Below are 20,721 nucleotides of genomic sequence, written 5' to 3'. Positions count from 1 at the left end.
TCATTGTGCTTAACACCCTATAGGCTCTTCTAGTTTGGAGTCGCTGTCCTTTGGTTCTGAGAAATTTTCTATTAATTATTTAATAATTTCTTCTCTATTATGAGAACTCCTATTGCTAAGATTTTAAGGCCAAGTGTGGTGGCTCACACCTGTAATCCCAGCACTTTGGGAGGCCGAGGCAGGAAGAGACTTGAGCTCAGGAGTTCTCGGCCAGCCTGGCAACATAGTGAGACTCTGTCTCTACAAAAATAAAAATTAAAAAATTAGCCAGGCATGGTGGTGCGTGCCTGTAGTTGCAGTTACCCAGTAGACTGAAGCTGGAGGATCACTTAAGCCTGGGAGATCGAGGCTGCAGTAAGCTATAATCGTGCCACAGCACTCCAGCCTTAGCAACAGAGCAAGACTCTGTATGAAAAATAAATAAATAAATAAATAAATAAATAATAAATAGAAAGATTTTAGATCTCTCGAATTTGGATATTTTCTCTCCCAGATTTTCTTTTTCATTAGGATGCATTTACTAAGGGATTTGCTTAAGTTTATATTCCAGCCCTTCTACTGCATCTTTTACTATCATATTAATATTTTTAATTCCAAGAGCACGTTTTTCATCCAGATATTCCTTTCTTGTAGTCTTCTGTTCTTTTTTCAGGAATGTAATACATCCTCATATCTCACATCTTTCCCTCTGTTCCCTGAATTGCCGTTGGTTCCCCCCCCCCTTTTTTTTTTTTTTTTTTTTTTCTTTTCTGTTGCTGTTTTGGCTTCTCTGTCTTTAATGTTGGATGCTTTGGTCGGGGGAAGGGGTTTGTTGATTAATGGATTTCACTGCCCAGTCAACTCCTGAGGCTTCATTTTATTAGAGAATCCCTAGAAGCTGGAATCTGGAGATTTCTTTTTAACCATTCAGAGTATGGAAAGAAGAATCCTACCTTCTCCTGCAAAGACAGGAGCGAGGGTGTGATGGGGGAAAGGGAGAGTTTAAGCATGGCCACTGGTATTCTAGGAACAGAAAAGGGGAAGGAAGGCGCCTGACCGCCCCCGTCTTCTGCAATCCATTTTGCCTCCTCTCCCCAAACTGGAGCTTCTTTCATTGAATTTCTCTGGCGAACAAGCCTCTGCTCTCTATAGGGAGGAGCATAGTATGGAAGAAGATACTTGGCGGTTCAGTTGCTCTTGCTTTCTTCAGGCTTTTTATTTTTTTCTTTTGAGACAGAGTCTCGCTCTGTCGCCCACGCTGGAGTGCAGTGGCCGGATCTCGGCTCACTGCAAGCTCCGCCTCCCGGGTTCACGCCATTCTCCTGCCTCAGCCTCCCGAGTAGCTGGGACTACAGGCGCCCGCCACCTCGCCCGGCTAATTTTTTGTATTTTTAGTAGAGATGGGGTTTCCTCCGTGTTAGCCAGGATGGTCTCGATCTCCTGACCTCGTGATCCGCCCGCCTTGGCCTCCCAAAGTGCTGGGATTACAGGCGTGAGCCACTGCACCCATCACCCGCTTTCTTCAGGCTTTCAAACAATCCGTGTTTTCGGTGCCACACCGTATCCCTCCCTTTATTGGCACCTGGAGTCAGCAGTCACTCAGTCTCCCAGGAATTTTGTGGGCCAAATCAACTGGACTCTGAGTGCCCTCTCCCCACTGACAGGGACATTTAGGGTTCAGCTTCTCTTCCTCAGCTCTGCCAAGTTATTTACCAATCCTCTGTTTACTTTTCATCTTGAAAAGAGTTTGACGTCTCTTCTCTACCATTGTCTTTTTTCCAATTCTCTTTGTCATTGTGGGTTATAACCTATTTTTATTATTTTTTGGTCATTTTGGTAGGATTTGGGGGAAAAGGGAGAGAAATATTTGTGATTGATTCATCATGATTTACTGCAACTCTATCTACTTCCCAAGAGCAAAGAATTCTTCTAAGAAACATGAGCTAGTTTTATTCCTTTTGATTGAAATATCCTTTGTTCTTTTCTCCCTTGTGCCTCTTGGGGGGATTCCCACACACACTGAGATCCTCTAAGACAGAAATGAAAAGAAAAGCTTGGAGTATTTTACCACATTACCACAACTCTTCCTTTAGGCCTGGCTCTGGGATTTTGGAAAGATGAACTCTTTCAAGCATTTTTTCTCAAAAAAATTTAGACATTATTTCTGAGCTATGTATACTTTTATTCAGTGGACCTTCCTGAATATAATTTGATTCCTAAATATTATTCTCAAATGTCCCCCTAAATGGATAAATGGTTCAATGTTTTGAGTCTGACATATGAACTGGGCAGGAAGGAAGACTGGGTGTTATGAGGTAACAGGTAAGTATCAGAGTTAGTGGTAACAAAGTCTAATAATAGGACTTCCTGTGGTGACTTCCAGAAATTTTCCAGTAAGTTCCAGTGCCATCATCTAGGGCAAATGCAAATTCAGGCATAGGGACTCAGATAAGAGGAACTTCAGGAGGACTTTCTAAGGAAGCAACATTTGAAATGGGACTTTCCAGACAAAGGGCCCAGAAGTGCAAATGCCTTGCATTTCTCCCAGCAATCTTGGCATGATCAGGGAACTAGAAGAAGGCTAGTTTACCTGAAACATTGTAAACAGAGAGAGTTTTCAAGTGAGGAGATGTAATCAGAGAGGCCATCAGCAGCCAGATTAAGTTGGGTCTTATAAACCCTGATAAGGAGTTTAGCTTGTGTTCTAAGTGGACTGGGAAGCCACTGGAGGATTGCAAGCAAGAAAGTGATTAATCTGATCTGTGTTTTAGAAAGAGCACTGTGGTGGAGGATGGTCTGCAGCAAGGTAAGAGTAGAAGTAGCAAGACCAAGACAGGAAGTTATTGCTATAATCCAGATGAGAGACAATAGTGGCTTGGAATTAGGGAGTGGTAAAAGAGATGCAGAGAAATAGATAGACTTGTTATATGCTACAGTGGTAGAACCCACAGGACTGCTTAGTGGATTGTATATGAGGAGTGAAGTCTGATGTGATCCCAGATTTATTTGGTAGTCTTTGACTGGTTCCCAGATTACTGGGATATTATACTTCTGAAACCCCTAAGATTGAGTAAGTGCCTCTTATAATTGATGTAATGGGAATTTACTGACAAATTCTGTACTTTAAGAACAGACAGAAGAACTTATGTTATTGATGATCTCCTCAAGTCTCCCAATTTTATGACTTTAAATACATTCTATATGGCTAACGACTCCCACATTTATATCTTCAAATGGACTACTACCTTGAGCTTCAGACTCATAGCCCCACTTTCTCACTTTCCATCCAAATGCGGCATAAACAAAACTGAGCTCATGATCTTTCCAACCTGCAGCCCCTGCAGTCTTTCTCATCTCAGTTAGGGCAGCTCCATTGCTCCAGTTATTCAAGCAGAGGCGTTGGAGTCATCCTGAATACTCTCTTTCTCTCTCTCTCTCTCTCTCTCTCTCTCTATATATATATATATATATATATATATATATAGTCTTTTAGGAATCCCACATTCAAAGTATATTCAGAATTGCCCACTCCTCACTGCCTTCCATGTGCCACTGCCCTCATCTAAACTGCCATTTTCTCTCATCTGGATCCCTGCAAGGGACTTCTAACTGTCCTTGCCACTTCTGCCTTGCCCTCTGTGTTCAACTCTGAATTTATCAGTCAGAGTGATCTTTTAAAAATATCACAAGTCCCTTCTTAGTCTGTTCGGATTGCTACAACAATACCATAAACTAGGTGGCTTATAAACAACAGAAATTCATTGCTCAGAGCTCTCATGGCTGGGATGCCCAAGACCAAGATGACAACAGATTTGGGGCTGATGAGGGCCCACTTCCTGGTTCATAGACGATGCCTTCCCTCTGAATCCTTAAAGGATTATATGGCAGAAGGGGCAAGAGTGCTCTCTGGGGTCTCTTTAATTAATATAAGGGCACTAATCTCATCATGAGGGCAGAGCCCTCACTATCTAATCACCTTTCCTAAAGCCCCAACTCCTAATATCATCACATTGATGCGGTCTCATTATATGAATTTTGAGGGGACACAGACATTCAGAACATTGAAGGTCTCATAACCTTTCTGTATAATATGCTCCAGTGGCTCTTAGTTTTCCTCAGCATAAAAGCCAAAGGTCCTACATGATCTCATTCTTTGACCTTAGCTCCTACTCGGAATATTAGGAAATACTTTCTTTCAAGGCTCTGTGCTAAAAAAAAAAAAAAAAGTTTGTTATGAGACATCTTTTAACTGAGTTTTCATTCTTCCCCCAAAACATACACAAATAAAAGAAATAATGGTCCTACATTTTGGCTATAAATATTTCCATAAACAGAGTATGTCCTTTAAAGGAGTTGGACTGACTAGTGAGCCACAATTTAAAGGGTAAACAGTGGGTAGGGGGCAGCATATTGGAATTGCAGCTTAGAATCCTTGGCCAAAGAAAATGTACACAAAAGAATTACAGAATTCCCCTTTCCCCTCTTCTGGTCACTTTGTTTATTCCATTTTGTTTAGATTGATGAGGCTATGTGACTTCAGCTTGTAACATTTAATTTATTGCTACTAATTTTTATTAGTTTATAAATATAAGCTATTAATTTTTTAGTACTTTGAGAAGAAAAGAGAAAAATCTTTGGACTGATTAGGAGTATATTTTAAGGGCAGGAGCCTGGAATAGGGTGCCTGGAACAATGTCTAGTGACCACTTTGTACTTTGTATTTTCCTTCAAAAACTGGTGTTACATGATAATCAGCCTTAAAAACTGGCAGAACATGATCAAATTTAGGATGGGTGGCATTGAGGCATTACACTAAGAAGTATTTTGTGTTTTGGTCATTGTAGCAATTGTGTTGAAATTACTGTATCTTCATGGCCAAAACTCTATTATGGTTAAGGAAGAATTTTAGCCAATGTCCATAATTAGGAAATAGTAGTCAAAGAGATTCGTAATTTTTGACCTGTATTTTTATGGTACAGAATAATCATTTGTTAATTTTTTTTCAAAATGAAAATGGGCTGAAGTTTTTCTGATTATAAACTTAAAACAAGTCAGATGATACACAAAAGTCTAAAGAAAAAGCAAAAATCAGAACCTCTCTTCCCAGAGATATCTGTTCTTAATACGTAAGTCTATTGCTACCATACTTTTTCTGTTTTTTAATAGAAGTATAAACCTAAAGTGGGATCATAACTCTACATACTGTTTTACAGCCTCCTTTCTGCTCAACAGTGTATCAAGAACAAATTTATATGATAGCAAATTTGGATCTAAATAACCCCTTTTAATGGCTACATAATACATGACAAAGATGCCTTTTATTTTTTCAAAAAATATACCGGTAGACAAATGAATCTAGCTTACCTTAAAGATTTAAAAGGTATACAATTTAAGAAATATAAGGACATTCTATTTTGCTGACATATAATATCAACCATTAAACTAAAAGGACTTTTAAATATTTTTAACAAAATATCACGGCCGGGCGCGGTGGCTCAAGCCTGTAGTCCCAGCACTTTGGGAGGCCGAGACGGGCGGATCAGGAGGTCAGGAGATCGAGACCATCCTGGCTAACACGGTGAAACCCCGTCTCTACTAAAAAATACAAAAAACTAGCCGGGCGAGGTGGCGGGCGCCTGTAGTCCCAGCTACTCGGGAGGCTGAGGCAGGAGAATGGCGGGAACCCGGGAGGCGGAGCTTGCAGTGAGCTGAGATCCGGCCACAGCACTCCAGCCTGGGCGACAGAGCGAGACTCTGTCTCAAAAAAAAAAAAAAAAAAACAAACAAAAAAACAAACAAACAAACAAAATATCACTATAGTCTTAGTCACTGAATGAGCAGATTCTGTGGCAACTGCAACAAGTATTTATTGAACACCTACTAAGTGCCAGCACTGATCTTGTTGTTGGGGATATTTTGATGAATTAGATAGGCAAGATCCCTGCTCAAAGAATTTACATTCTGGAGGGTCAGAAGCAATAAGAAATTGTAAGAAATAAGAAAAATCTCAGATATTGAAGCATATATGGTTTTATGTTTTCATGATAAAAATTGAAACCGACATTTTGGTCTTGAATTCGACAGATTGAGTCAAATTATATATTATAATTATATTTTCAGGTTTGAAGACAGTGAAAAACAAATAGATTATAAGTCATTTTTCTCTGCCCTGAACTGGAGAAAGAATCCAGTGCCTGAATTGCAACCAGCATCATACCTTAAAGAGGTAAAATGAACACTTATTTTAAAAACCATCTATGGTTACTTCCCTTGCATGTTTAATATCCTTTATCTTTAAATTATTTTTCATCATAAAATATTAACACCAGTGCTTTTGGAAAGAGTGCTTATGTGTTTCTGGGTATTTGTGTTAAAGGCTAATTTACTTTCCATGCTGAGCAAACATCTGCTCTGTAAAAGCATGACTTTTCTTATGCAGCTGAATTTTTTTTTAACCTCGGTCGCATCCAATTATATGGAAAATAGGAGAATAGGTTACAGTTATAAATAGATATAAACACTGTTATCAAGGGATTCTGGTAACATCATCATAAGCCACAAGAGCAAATCTCAAATGGTGCCTATGGCAAGAATCCCTAGGGTATCCGTGACTGTGCACCCAGGTTTGCCATGGGTGAAACAATAGAATATGGGGATGCACATTTCACGGTGGAGCCAAATTTAAAATCAAAATTCCATAGAAAAATGCTTGGTTAGGGAAAACAAAGTTCACGTGATCAGATGGTGCTCTCAACATTGTGGAATTGTCTGAATTCTCTAAGATCTCTTTAGACCAATTGTCTTTAAGAAGTGGGTGGGTGGGTGGTGGTTTGTTTGTATTTTAACATGCTCCAGAAATTGATTTTCTTGGGAAAGTCCCTTGATAAAGCAAATGTCATGTGGTTGATACTCCCAGAAAGGAGGCATTTATTTCTCCCGGTCTCTGCTGACCAGCTCATTCTGGCTGGAGCTGGTCTAGTGCCCCTGGGAATTCCCTCAGGCATGCAGCTACTCCAAGGGCAGCCATAGAACTTCCAGATGGTTGGGGGAAAGTAGTAGCCTTTGGAGTCAGACAGAGCTGGGTTTGAATTTTGGCCCTGCCACCTACTTAGCTGAATGACTTTGGGTCAGTTAAGTTACTTATCTTGTTCATTTATGAATGTAATCCCCAGACAAATCAGGATTAAGTATCGACTCTCATCAGGTTCTCTGCTCTAGGCTAGGGTCCAGAGACAAAAATTGTCATTGCTACCTTTGAGGGGCCCACTACTGATGCGGGAATTGGTACCCTCATGATTTGGAGTGCGGCGTGATACAGCCTGCATGGGATTCTATGGGATGAGGAGGTGGCTGCTTCTAAACAGACTGGGGGGAACAGGAAGTATTTTCAGGGGAGGTGACATTTGAAATTTCAATGATGAGTAGTAAGAGTTAGCAAGGTAGGAAAGTGACATGGTCTGGAAAAAGCATTTCCAACAGAATTCTCTGGACATGGGACAGCATGGTACTTGTACAGAACCAGGAGGAACTGGTGTGGCCAGAGCAAAGGCACATGGGGAAGAGGTGAAAAGGATGAAGCTGAGATACCTGCACGGGTAACATTTGAATATTGTCCTGTGAGGTCTGGAGACCACTGACTAACTTCAAGGAAGACAGCAACATGATCAAGAGTGCCCTTTACACAGAACTTGCTTTGGCTGGATGGTGGGTGGACTGGAGATGGAGTCTCACTCTGTCACCCAGGCTGGAGTGCAGTGGTGCGATCTCAGCTCACCACAATCTTCACCTCCCGGGTTCAAACGATTCTCCTGCCTCAGCCTCCCGAACAGCTGGGATTACAGGCATGTGCCACCACACCCAGCTAATTTTTGTATTTTTGGTAGAGACAGGGTTTCACCATGTTGGCCAGGCTGGTCTCGAACTCCCGACCTCAAGTGGTCCACCCGCCTTGGCCCCCCAAAGTGCTGGGATTACAGATGTGAGCCACTACGCCTGGCCATGGAGGCTCTTGTCCTGTTGTCCCCATAAATAACGGCAAACACTTAAAGCATTTACTGTGTGCCAACTACTGTTCTAAGATCTCAAAATCACTTAGCTTATTTAATCCTCTTAGCAATCTTAGGTACTTTTATTATTCCCAGTTTAGAGATGAGGAAGTTAGATAAACAGCAATGTAAGGCAGAGTCAGAATTTTAACTCAGGTCTCTTGCTGCAAAGAATAAAAAAGAAAACTGTCCTTCAAATATAATTATTTTTGAAGATACTGGATTGGATTAACCCAAATCTGAAATACTATCACAAAAACAAATCAGTACTGTCATTTGCCCTGATAACCCTTTCATTCTTATCCATGTGAATATTTAATTTTTACATACGAATAGAAACATGGTAGATGGGATTTATATTCTTCTACCTTTTCATTGAATGTTCTAGTAGTCTGTATTGACTGCATCCCTATGTCCCTTTGGGACTGCTCTCCAGAGCCCTTTACCGTGCTCTGACCCTGCCCAGGCCAGTCCTTGGCAGCTGACCTTTGTAGGCCACATGAGTGGGTCCCCTAGCCCTCTGGCCTCCAGTTGGGTTGACCAGTGGGATGCACCAGCAGGAGAGTAGAGGGTGAAAGGAGAGAGCAATCTTCTTCCTCCCTGCCAGTCACACCAGATTGACGGCCTCCTCCTTCAAAGTCCACAGCACTTGTCTAGAGGCTCTTTGCATATGGCTGGCCACTCTAGGCTCTGGTGACCACCTTCATGTGCCCCTTCAGCCTCAGGCGGTAGTAATGGCTCCCTGCTGTTATAAACCCAGGGGATTATCCCCTGTTGGTTTTCCTAAACACTTCCCACAACTTTGTAACTAGTCACTTTATTAAACTCTTCTCAATCTCCACAGTTTGCATATGTCCTCCATTTCCCATGAGACCCTGAATAATATATAGGACATACCTATTTTTGCTATAATCCTTTGTCATTCTTTTCCTTACTTTCTACTTCTCTCTTTCCTCTTCCATTCCACTCAGTCCACCACCCAAATGTTTACCTCTGTGTTGGGGGTTTTATTTCATCATGTATTGTGTGAAAATATGTTTATACCACATGCATTTATCTGGAGTATGCTTTTCTTTCTTAATCATGGAAAATTTCCCTAGTTTAATATGTATAGGCCTAAACCATTCTTAATAGCTGTAGTGTGAATATATAATAATTTATTAATCTCTTTTTTTTTCTTTTTTTTTTTTGAGACGAAGTCTCACTCTGTTGCCCAAGCTGGCGTGATCTTGGCTCGCTGCAACCTCCACCTGCCAGGTTCAAGCGATTCTCCTGCCTCAGCTTCCTGAGTTGCTGGGACTGTAAGCATACGCCACCATGCCTGGCTAATTTTTTTGTATTTTTAGTAGAGACAGGTTTTTACCATGTTGGCCAGGCTGGTCTTGAACTCCTGACCTTGTGATTCGCCCGCCTCGGCCTCCCAAAGTGCTGGGATTACAGGCATGAGCCACCGCGCCTGGCTCTATTAATCTGCTCTTTATTGACAGGCATCCAGGTTGTTTTTTATTTTGCCTCTGAAAACATACCTTACTACTTACTACTTTAAATTTTATTTTCCTGATGACTATTGAGTTTGAATGAGATCCAGTCATCTTTTTGTACTACAACCTACAGTAAGAAAGATACTTTTTTCATAACAACACAGCATGCACATATATAACGGAATCTAAGATTTCATGGATTAATACTGTTCTGACTACATGTGGTGTAGTATGATACAGTCTTTTCTTTTTTCATTTCTCTCTTCCTTTCTTTTCTTTTCCTTTTTGTCATTACCCACTACCTCTTTTTCTCCTCTCTTTTGAATGTTGTTCATGACCCATTAAATTGATTTCATGACCCACAAAAAGATCACCATACACACTAGAAGAGAAGTCACCGCATGGGATGGCCAAAGATCCACTCTGCCTTTAATCACCTCTCCCCAGTTTCATCACTTTTCAACTCTGTCAACCAGGATAGGTATCGAGCCCTGGACCTCAGATGCTTTTGAGAGGCAATGTAGAACAGAAGGTCTCCAATCACAGGGACCCTGGTTCAAATCCTTAGCTCTATGATCAACTAACTGGGTGACTTTTTACAAATTACTCAACCTTTCAGGTTTTCCCATCTCAAAAATGGTGATAAGAATAGTACTTCCATTAGGGTTGTGAGGATTAAGGAAGTCAATATACACAAGTCACTTATCACAATACCTCTGCCATAGTAAGGGCTTAAGTGTTGGATGCTATTATTTTTTGTAAAATGGAGATGTCTTACTTTCCTCAAGTCAGGGGGCTGGGCAGTCCCTGCCAAGGTTAAGATGGGAGATTCTATTCTTAATGGCAAGAGAATGGTTCTAGGCCAGGAATGTCACATCAGAAACAGCTTGGGCTTCAGCACTAGGTTCTTCTAATTGCAATTCATTTATGGTGAGAACTTTACTCATAGGGCCTCATCAATTCTGCTGATAAAGCCTAGAAGTATTTCAGTCTGCAGGAGGGATTCGGAAAGGACTATTCTTTTTCAGCCACTTAAAAAAAGAAAAGAAAATAGATATAAAATGGTACCTGATCAATTTCACCAACAATGAGAACTTAACTAGATTCCAAAGAGTTTGAAGCACTCTGGTACTGATAAGCTTGTTATTATTTCATAAAGACATAAAATAGCTTGGGAATATTACCAGTGAGTCTATAATCTCATGTGAAAATATTTAGCATGAAGGGCTTGAGCACAATGTTGAATAGTTTATTCAGTAGAATACAGGAGCAAAAAGTATAATATCTACTGACCCATGTAAGTGTGCTCACATGTTATTAATAATGTTGAATAACTGCTGGGTCAGAGTTTGTCACAGGTGGGGTTCTCCAGGAAGCAGATGGAGTCTAATGTGTAGGATATTTATTTGGGAGTGTCCTTGGGATCATCTCCCATGAAAGGTGGGGGAAAAGAAGAAGAGTGGGCAGAGGGAGAAGTTGAACTGTGATACAAGCCCAAAGATAGCCTTGGCCAACCCATAGGGAGCTCTGGAGTTAGCATGTCTTTTCAGCGTTGTCCTGAGTTGGGCCAGAATGGCCTGGCCTTTGTCCCGGTGGGTTGGTTCAAGAAGAGATATGACTTTGTGCAGCGTGGCTCTTTGCAGCCAAGACATGTTTGTAGCTCAGGAAATCCATGAAGGGGACTCCCAGCAGCTGGGCCACCAAATCCCTCCTCAAGGGGATTCTGGATAGTATATCACAGCTTGGCAACCAACTACTCTTGAAGCCCCTGTTGACTTTACTTGGTATCAGCTGAGAGCCTGGCAGTGTGACAGCCTCCTCCCCAGCTGGTTCCCTGGTTATTTCCTAATCTTCTATTCATAGTAGGGAACTGAGAGGAGAGTGGTTATGCTATAAGAGACCGTGGTGGAGTCAGACCAGATGTGTAGGTCCTGGGGGCGCAACTGGGCAGAGAAAACCTCCCAGTTATGACTTTGGGGATTGCCAACATTTGAGGAGTCTTCCATAGCCAGTCACATGTAGGGCTTCAGGGTAGGATCCATCAGGTTGTGAAGGCACCCCAGCCCTGAGTGTGAAGTGATGAGACCAAAGGTCTTTTGAGAACAAGGAATGGCAGGCTGAGCTCCTATGTGGAAGCAAGGCTTAAATGGAGGCCCCAGAGTTGGGAAGCTGCACCCTTCCTCCAGTATGTGAGCCCGACAGGCTGGCTCAGGTTAAAGTTTCAGAGGTGTTATAGAGAGCTCTGTAGAAGTTACTAGTATAGCCACCACCTGGAACCTGGATATTTTTACTCCTGGGCTGAATATTGTCATCAGCAGGATCTCATTTCTGGACTGGGAATCTTACTGAGAAATGAAAAGAAACTTATTGGCTGATGAAAGCTGAGTAGGCCTCAGTACTAGATTCAACTCTAATTCTGTCTGCATCAGCATGAATGGATAGGATGGATGTTATGGGTGGAAATTTGGGACACCTTCCCAGTCTAGTGTGACTAACCATCATGGGGTGAGAAGGGAGAGGCCAGAAACCAGGAACAAGACCACAGGATTCAGCCAACCACAGGCTGAGTAGGGGTGTGGTCTGGTCCACAAGACTTGAGATTGGAAGGGAGTTCTAGCAGGGCATCCCTCCAAAACAGTGAGCATAGTGATGGGGAATCTTGAAGTTAGCACCATTCGGCAATCAGAGGAAGCCACTCAGCAGGCTCAGACCAAGCTTTCACCCTGCCAAGGGGACAGAGCTGGCTAAGTCCCTAAACCCGTGAGGTTACAGCAGGAAAGACGCAGCATACTCAAAGGGATCCTGGAGATGGATTTCATAAAGGGACTGTTGATGGGGTGGGTAGGGTTAAGGGAACCAAGCGGGCGGGGACGCGGGGGAGGGTGGAGCACTCAGGGACTGGCAAGAACGGGAGAAGCAGGGAGGGACTGGGGGACTGGTGTTATTGGAGCCCAGCAGAGGAGCTGGACGATAGCAGCAGGTAGAGTAGTGTAGCCACTATAGCCACTCCCAAACCATGGCCTGGCATGGAGGGAACAGGGTGAAGGGAAGTAAAATCCATACTCTGACCTCTTGCTTATCCTGTTTTCTGATCTCCTGATGCTGCTTCACATTGGCTGAACCCACCCAGAAGCCAGAGAGCAAGGAAGCTTGAGGAGTGATGCAATCCACAGAGTCGGTCTCCCAGGGCAGAAAGCAGAGTGAAAAGGGCAAAGAATGGATCTTGAGGGGCAAATGGAGACTGACCCAGCACAATCTGTTTGTTATCAGAATAAAGCCTTGAGCTCAGAACAAGCCCCACAGCCAGGATAAAAGCTAGGTCTACACTAACTACTTCTGGGGCTTGGTCTGCTGGATTTGAGGACCAGTTTCCTGGACTCAGAGGTGGCTCCCCTACATGTGCTTGTCAGGTGGCCTCAGCTAGTAAGAATTGGGGTCAACCACAAACAAGGAGAATTTAAAGAGTACTATAGTATAGCTAGTCTAGCTTTGATTAGTCCTACTGCCCTTTGGTGACAGGTTTTTCCTACATGGTTGGATGTAAGCTGTCATCCATCATGACTGTTGGCTATGGCCTGTAGCCAATGGCTTGTAGCCTGGATTCTCATTGGACTCCCTTGCTTATCCCTCTGCCTGGCCCCTCAGCAGCCCATGGTGAGCCATGGGGCTGTAATTTAACTCTCACTCCATTATGTGACTATCTATGGTCTCAGCATGTTGCCCTGGCGCTGTCATGGCCTGGAGACCCCATTTCCATTCTATTGTGTTTGCTCACAGATGGTAGCTGTAAAACTGGCAGAATAGGTCCCACTGTTTAGAGCCTGTCTGGTTAATCTCAGAAGTCACGTTTTAAAAAATAACACTAAATCGGTTCTCATATAAACTTTATAACTTACACTGTGCGACTGGCGTCTTATCTTTTGACATTTCTGAGAAAAATTGGATATGGCTTCATTTTATGAACATCGTCACTGTGAAAAAAAACATTAGCAGTCAGCTCGAAAGTGCTCTCTTTCACAATAGGATGATATAGGGCCTTGGCATCAGGAAGTAGGGGGCAGTTGGGTACACCTTGGGAAACGTCTTTGGACACCCACCTTGTTGAGATTCTCCTTTTGGTATTTAGAGCATGGAATAACCTGTGACATTTTGTTGTCCCAACAATCTTGCAAGAATAAGTATTATCCCCAATTTCTAGATAGGAAGCTGAGGTTCAGAGATATCCCTAAAGGTGAGGATTATATAGTCAGGGACTGGTGCCAATTTTTTAAATAAGTAAAGTTATTTCTAATATTTGTGGTTGAATATAACAGTCAAAATAAAAGGTTGTTAACCATTCCTCTTAGACTTAAAAAATAACTGGCAAACACATACTGTTGACCTAACACAGAGCAATAACCTAGTAGGAAAGGATACTCCTGAAATCTACTTTCATCTACAGCATCAGGTGATGTCCACTTGAATTGTACACATAAGCCTGTCATTGAAGCTCAAAAATCCACATCTCCCTGAAAACTTTACTTGCCCTGCATTGCACTTCCAAGGAGAGGTTTTCTGTTTAGAAACTACACCTGTCTTTTAGCTACAACTCACATACAGATGACAACTCTGTTGAAGCTTTGTCTAGAGAAAGGGGAAACAATCATGAAATATTGGCATTGCTGTAAAGACAGAAATGTATAGAAATATAAGCTAATCTTCTGGCTTTATATATGAGCTTTTCCTTATGTTATCAGAATGCTCTTGATTATCTCAAGAAATATTCACAAAATCCTTTCCCCAAATTTATTTCAATTTGATTTGCTTAAAATTTAATTGCTTTTATGATTTTGTCAAACTAATTAGATTATTTCTAAAGCCATGTTAACTTTATTTGAAGGGAGAAAATCTAAGAAAATCACAATTTTAATACTGTATACACCACTGGCCTTTTCCATACATTTATAGATCTTTCTCATAGAAACATCCTTTTCCTAGTGAGTAGAGGGGAGTAACATGGTGAAATCACTAACATGACTCTATCTGCCTTGCATTTGGGAGGAATAAAAATAACCTTGTTTCAGTGAAGCATGGAATTTAATTGGCTCCCGATCTTTCCCCTCATGCATCTGGTGGCCAGTATTACAGTAGAAAATTTTAAACAAGAAGGAGACATAATCCAATTAAATTTCCTTTTAAAAATGTCAAAGCAAATAAATCTAGGGCCCATTAGCTCACACACAGCTTTGCTATTCTCACTGGGCAGCTGCTGTTTACTGGGTTTTCATCCAGTGCCATCTTTGCTTCCCATTTCAAGGGTGTGCGATTTTACAGATCGGCAGCTACATTTTTTCACCACTGATGAACGAGTAATTTATTGCCAACTGGTTTGACATCTTAAGTGCCTCGAGTGACAGCCAGCTTGGAAGATGTCATAGGGCCTTCTTGGAGACAATGATTCCCAGACATTTTAGAATCCTGATTTTTGTATCATTGAATTTCACTCTGCATTTCATAGTTCTTCCTTCTTCCAGAAAACACTACGTGGCATGTATTGTTTATGCTCCAGATTACATCAGATTTTGTTCTGAGATTTGAGTGCTGTCTTTTGAGTTATCTGGAAGTCACTTGGAGACTCTGGATTCATCCAGTTTGCCAGGAAGTTGCTTTGTTTCAAGCTGTGCTGTGGCTTTCTTAGACATATTCTTAATTTTGATAAATGCAAAATTGCATAGAATCTACATCTGACTTCCTCTAGAAGCAGACTTGGAGACAAAGATTTAAGTGTAAATCATTTTGGGGGGAGAAGTGAAAACACTAGTAAGGGAGTGGGAGAGTGAGAAAGGGAAGGGAAGGAGCCACTAAAGGCATATTAACAAACCAGTTACAAATGTAGATGATGTAGACGATTGAAGGTTTTGTTTTGTTTTGGGACAGAGTCTCACTCTGTCACCCAGGGTGGAGTGTAGTGGCGCGATCATGGCTCACTGCAGCCTTAAACTCCTGGGCTCAAGCAGTCCTTCTACCTCAGCCTCCCAAGCAGCTGGGACTACAGGCCCACACCACCACACCCTGCTTTTTTTTTTTTTTCTTTTGTAGAGACAGGGTCTCACTGTGTTGAACAGGCTTGTTCAGAAGTCCTGGCTTTAAGTGATCTCCCACCTCAGCCACCCAAATGGTGGAGTTGCAGGTGTGAGCCCCCACACCTGACCTAATGATTAGAGCTTAATGCAACTGGGAAACATTGATACTTCAGAGTCATCTCACCCAAAGTACAAGGGAGCCGCGGTATTCATCCATCAACTCCCATCAGTCATTGTTTGAGGGCTGCTCTTGAAGTGGAGCAAAGGAAATAATTCCCTGGCACTTGTGGCTTGCCACAGGGGCAGCCAAAGCAAGCCTCAGAGGCCAAAGAGAAGCCCTAGGGCAAAGGAACGCAGGTGCTGGCCGTTGGAAGTCAGGTTGATGTGCTCCAGAGTGGAAAGGATGAGGAGATAGGAAGGGGTGCTGGCAGAGCCTGCTACACGTAGACAGTTAAAATCCCAAATTCCAAACCTGCACTGCCAGGGGAATCTGCTTTACAGAGATGCAAGTAAGCTTGTTCTCACCCAGAATGGGCAGGATCAACTTCTGTGGATGACTCCTCCTGTTGTAAAAGTACCACACAGTTATTCCCACTTAAAACTGATATGCACTGCTGGGAAAGCCATATGTATGAGTTTTCTTTGCATTGCATAGTGTAGGGTTAATAAAAAGTCAATGAAGACAGTATTTTAACTCACTGCCCAGATTTTCATAAAGATTCTACAATATTTGGAACATTTGCAGATTTATTAGAAAGTACAATTAGGCAGTGGTAGTATGTGGATTTCTTATGTTGCCAAAAATGTCTTCATTTTACCAAGGGGCTAGCCATGAGATTCCTTAAGTAGATCCAATTATAGACAAAATTATGAAGAAAGTGCCTTTCCCTCTACTTTATTGATGCCCCTCACCCCATCCCCTGAGCCTTGGAAACCTCTCCTGTTTCCTAACCTTCCTTTGGTCCCAAATTTGATTCCATTAGTCCATTTTAAGCCAATAGGTGCGAAAATCTCCCTGAAATGGGAGTTGGCAATAGATGGACCCACAGCACTGCTAATGTGCTTGTGGCATTTATGAAGTATTTGGACAGAAAGTCACTCCCACCTGGAACCTAAGGAAGAGTGACAAAAGGAAAAATAATCAAGGGAAGTGGCATTGATTCGAAAGAAAAGAGCACAATGGGGCCGGAGTAGTCAGGAGAGCTTTGTGCGAGTCATGGGGTTTAAAGTGGTCAGGATTTAAAGAAATGGACTACTGTTATCTTTTCATCTTAAATTATCCTTAATACCAAATCTCATGGATATTTACTTGAGTTTCATTGTGCCCAAGTTGCTAACAAATTTGATCTCATCTCCAAATTCTTGAGTTCTCATGATTGCATTGTGAGTTCTATTATTTTCTCTTTATTGTCAGCATTGAAATCACAATTCCTTGCTCCAAAAATACAAAAACAAAACCACTTTTGCTAACTCATAAGCTATGAGGCAGAATCTTCTAGTCCTGACCTGTTTCATAAGAGGATCCAGTCCCTGAATAATTTCATCATATTTATATGAGTTACATAATGCATTATTTCTGTGTTGAAAACTTTTATTTAAAAGACCTATTAGAGGATGGTGATTTCTGAAGGCATATATTTGTACTATTTCTCTATACTGAGATAAAATTTACAAACATCACTTAAGAGCAAATATTGCTATAAGTTTTGTAATGAAATTTTTTTTTTTTTTTTTTTTTTTTTTTTTTTTTTTTTGAGACGGAGTCTTGCTCTGTCACCCAGGCTGGAGTGCAGTGGCCGGATCTCAGCTCACTGCAAGCTCCGCCTCCCGGGTTTACGCCATTCTCCTGCCTCAGCCTCCCGAGTAGCTGGGACTACAGGCGCCCGCCACCTCGCCCGGCTAGTTTTTTTGTATTTTTTAGTAGAGACGGGGTTTCACCGTGTTAGCTGGGATCGTCTCTCGATCTCCTGGCCTCGTGATCTGCCCGTCTCGGCCTCCCAAAGTGCTGGGATTACAGGCTTGAGCCACCGCGCCCGGCCTGTAATGAAATTTTTGAGGGCATGTTAAATAGTGGAGTTGAATGACTATTGATCTTAGCCTTCATTGATTAAAATATATTGTTTAGTGTGTGTGTGTGTGTAATGGTTTACTACTTTTTGGTGTAAGGAAGGATGTTTTACCAAGTTCTATGTGGTATGAGTTGCACAAAACACCCCTTAGGAGTGGGTTTAGCCATCAACCATCTGAATGGTCATTTCGCTCTTCATACTGCCAGTTGGTGGTTTGGGCTCAACTTCTGAGAGGCAGCATCCTTGAGAGAGAAGAGTAGTGTCACTTCAAGAACTGCCTTGTTTTGTACTTAACTTTTCTTGTTGGAAGTGTGAGGACCAAATGTAGCTGTGTAGGATGAAAGCCAGCTGCTTCTGAATAGATCCTTCTCAGCTCTGGAGGGTTGCCCCGCAGATGAGCATAGTTCTGTAGCTCCACTGCCCAGGTTATTATAATCCAGGCTTCTCCACTGACTGGAGGTTTGACTTGAGACAATCTATTTAGTCCTTCTGTGTCTCAGTTTCTTTTCCTGTAAATAGATTATCCTCATAATACTTATCTCTTAAGGGGTTTCTGTGATGATTAAATAACTTAATACATGTAAAACACTTAAAAGAGTATCAGCCATGTAGTAAATATCCAATAAATGTATTGTTATTCCTATTACTACTAGGTAATTACAAGATTCCTATCTATAACCCTGCACAAATCTGCAACTAGTTTATCATCATCATAAATCATCTCTTAAATTAAGGTTTTACACCTGAATCAGAAATGCTGGTACTTAGTTATTGTCTGATTCTATGACAGTGTTGTCAATTGTCATAGTTTTACATGTCACTCATATTCCAGTGACTTCTATATCTTTGCACAGTTCTGGATTCTAGCTCTGTGCTATGTATAACCATATTTACAGATGTTTACCAGAATCTTCACCTTGATGTCCCATGGACACCTGAAAGAAAAAGTGCCCACATTCTTAGCAAACTATCACAAGAACAGAAAACCAAACACCGCATGTTCTCACTCATAGGTGGGAACTGAACAATGAGATCACTTGGACTCGGGAAGGGGAACATCACACACCGGGGCCTATCATGGGGAGGGGGGAGGGGGGAGGGATTGCATTGGGAGTTATACCTGATGTAAATGACGAGTTGATGGGTGCTGACGAGTTGATGGGTGCAGCACAGCAACATGACACAAGTATACATATGTAACAAACCTGCACGTTATGCACATGTACCCTAGAACTTAAAGTATAATAATAATAATAAATAAATAAATAAATAAATAAATAAATAAATAAAAAAGAAAGAAAGAAAAAGTGCCCACAACTGAACTTAGAATTTCCCTCTGAGCCTTGTTTTCCTACTAAAAAATGTTTTAAAACTCTTCCTGCTTTCCTTATGATATTACACTGGGTTGAATATTGTCCCCTCCAAAAGTCCTGTCTACCCCAAGCCTCAGAATGTGACCTTATTTGGATATAGTCTTTGCAGATAAAATTAATTAAAATGAAGTTATGCTGGATTAGAGTGGACCCTAAATGCAGTGACTGGTGACTTGATAAGAAAGCCGCATGAAAACATATTGGTATACACAGAGAACACCATGTGAAGTTGGAGGCAGACGCTGGAGTGATATGCCTACAAGCCAAGGCATGACTGCCAGCCACCACCAGAAGCCAGGAGGGAGGCATGGAATAAATTCTCCCTGAAAGCCTCCAGAAAGATCCAATGCTGCCAACACCTTGGTTTTGGACTTCTGGCCTTCTGAACTGTGAAAGAATAAGTTTCTGTTGCTTTAAGCCACTTCCTTTGTGGTACTTTGTAATGACAGCCCCAGGAAACTAATAACAGATACTGTCAACTATTATTAAATTTAGAGTTCTTAGAACTATCCTTACCTGTATTAGTTTCCTAGTGATGCCCTCACGAAGTACCACAGACTGAGTTGCTTAAAACAATAGAAATTTATTCTTCCACAGTTCTGGAGGCTAGCAGTCCAAAATCTAGGTGTCAGCAGGGCCACACTTTCTCTGAAACCTGTGTGGGAATCCTTCCCTGCCTCTTCCTAGACTCTGATGGTTTGCTGGCAGTCTTTGGTGTTCCTTGGTTTGCAGCTGCAAAACTCTAATCTCTGCCTCTGTGGTCACCTGGTGTTCCCCCTGTGTGTCTCTGTCTTTACCTGGCTGTCTTCTTATAGGGAGGCCAGTCATATTGAATTAGGGGCCCACCCTACTCCAGTATGATCTCATTTTCCTCATCTTAATTTACCTAATCACATCCACAAAAACCCTATTTCCAAACAAGGTCACATTCTGAGGTACTAGGGATTAGGACTTCACATACCTCTTTTGCGGGGGGGCGGGGACACAACTCAGCCCATAGCACTACACCTTTCCTTTTTCACCATTTCAATTGATCCCCTTCTAGCTATTTTATGTTCTCCTGCAGCAGCATCTCTCAGAGGTAGCTCCTGTCCTCCATGCCCACTTCAGCTGCCCTGGTTATGGCACAGTCATCTTTCAGCGGTATTATTGCACTCACCTCCAGATTGCTTTTCTTACTTCATTTCATTCTCTGTACATCCAGCAAGTTAGCTAATCAGTTTCTAATCAGATTTCTGTCATTTCACTGGCCAAGACCTACAGTGACTTCCCGTAACCACAGCCTCAAGTAGAAACTAGCACAGAAGGCCAGAAGTTTGGCCCCAGCTTCTCCTTCTAACCATCTCTCTTGCCACTTTGCTCCATGTGCCGCATACCACACTGGGCTACTCACCCTTTCTTGAAAATAGATTTTAAGTCTCCAGGCCTTTGCTTACACTGGTCCCTATGCCTGGAACACCCTTCACGACCCTAAACCCTCTGCTGAACTGTTTTTCATCCCATAAGGTGCAACTGAAACACCACTTACTCAGCTTGCTTCCAAAATTCCATTACATCAAATTATTGAGCCTTTACCTATGTTTCTGTGACACCTTGTGATTCTCGATACTAATGTAACACTAGTAAAGATATAGAACCTCTTATATACAACAATTAACCTTGACAGTCATATTTTAACCTTGACAGTAGAAATATAAGCAGGCATATATATG

The 20,721-nt window shown here is 41.9% G+C and overlaps 2 protein-coding genes across 2 annotated transcripts in view; both read left to right on the top strand.

Annotated features, from left to right (window-relative positions):
* The window catches only part of MAOB (monoamine oxidase B), a 713,383-nt gene that overhangs the window by 307,360 nt on the left and 385,302 nt on the right, over positions 1 to 20,721 (top strand). The window lies entirely within an intron of this gene.
* Positions 1 to 20,721, top strand: part of EFHC2 (EF-hand domain containing 2) — a 198,034-nt gene that overhangs the window by 173,547 nt on the left and 3,766 nt on the right. The window contains exon 14 of the mRNA XM_050775820.1: positions 6,100 to 6,205. Coding sequence (XP_050631777.1) covers positions 6,100 to 6,205 — 106 coding nt within the window. The remainder of the gene's footprint in view (positions 1 to 6,099; positions 6,206 to 20,721) is intronic.

Source organism: Macaca thibetana, chromosome X (genome assembly GCF_024542745.1).
Source record: "Macaca thibetana thibetana isolate TM-01 chromosome X, ASM2454274v1, whole genome shotgun sequence".
Classification (NCBI taxonomy): Eukaryota; Metazoa; Chordata; class Mammalia; order Primates; family Cercopithecidae; genus Macaca; species Macaca thibetana.
Note: the sequence above shows the minus strand (reverse complement) of the source record. Positions and strands in the feature narration are given on the sequence as shown.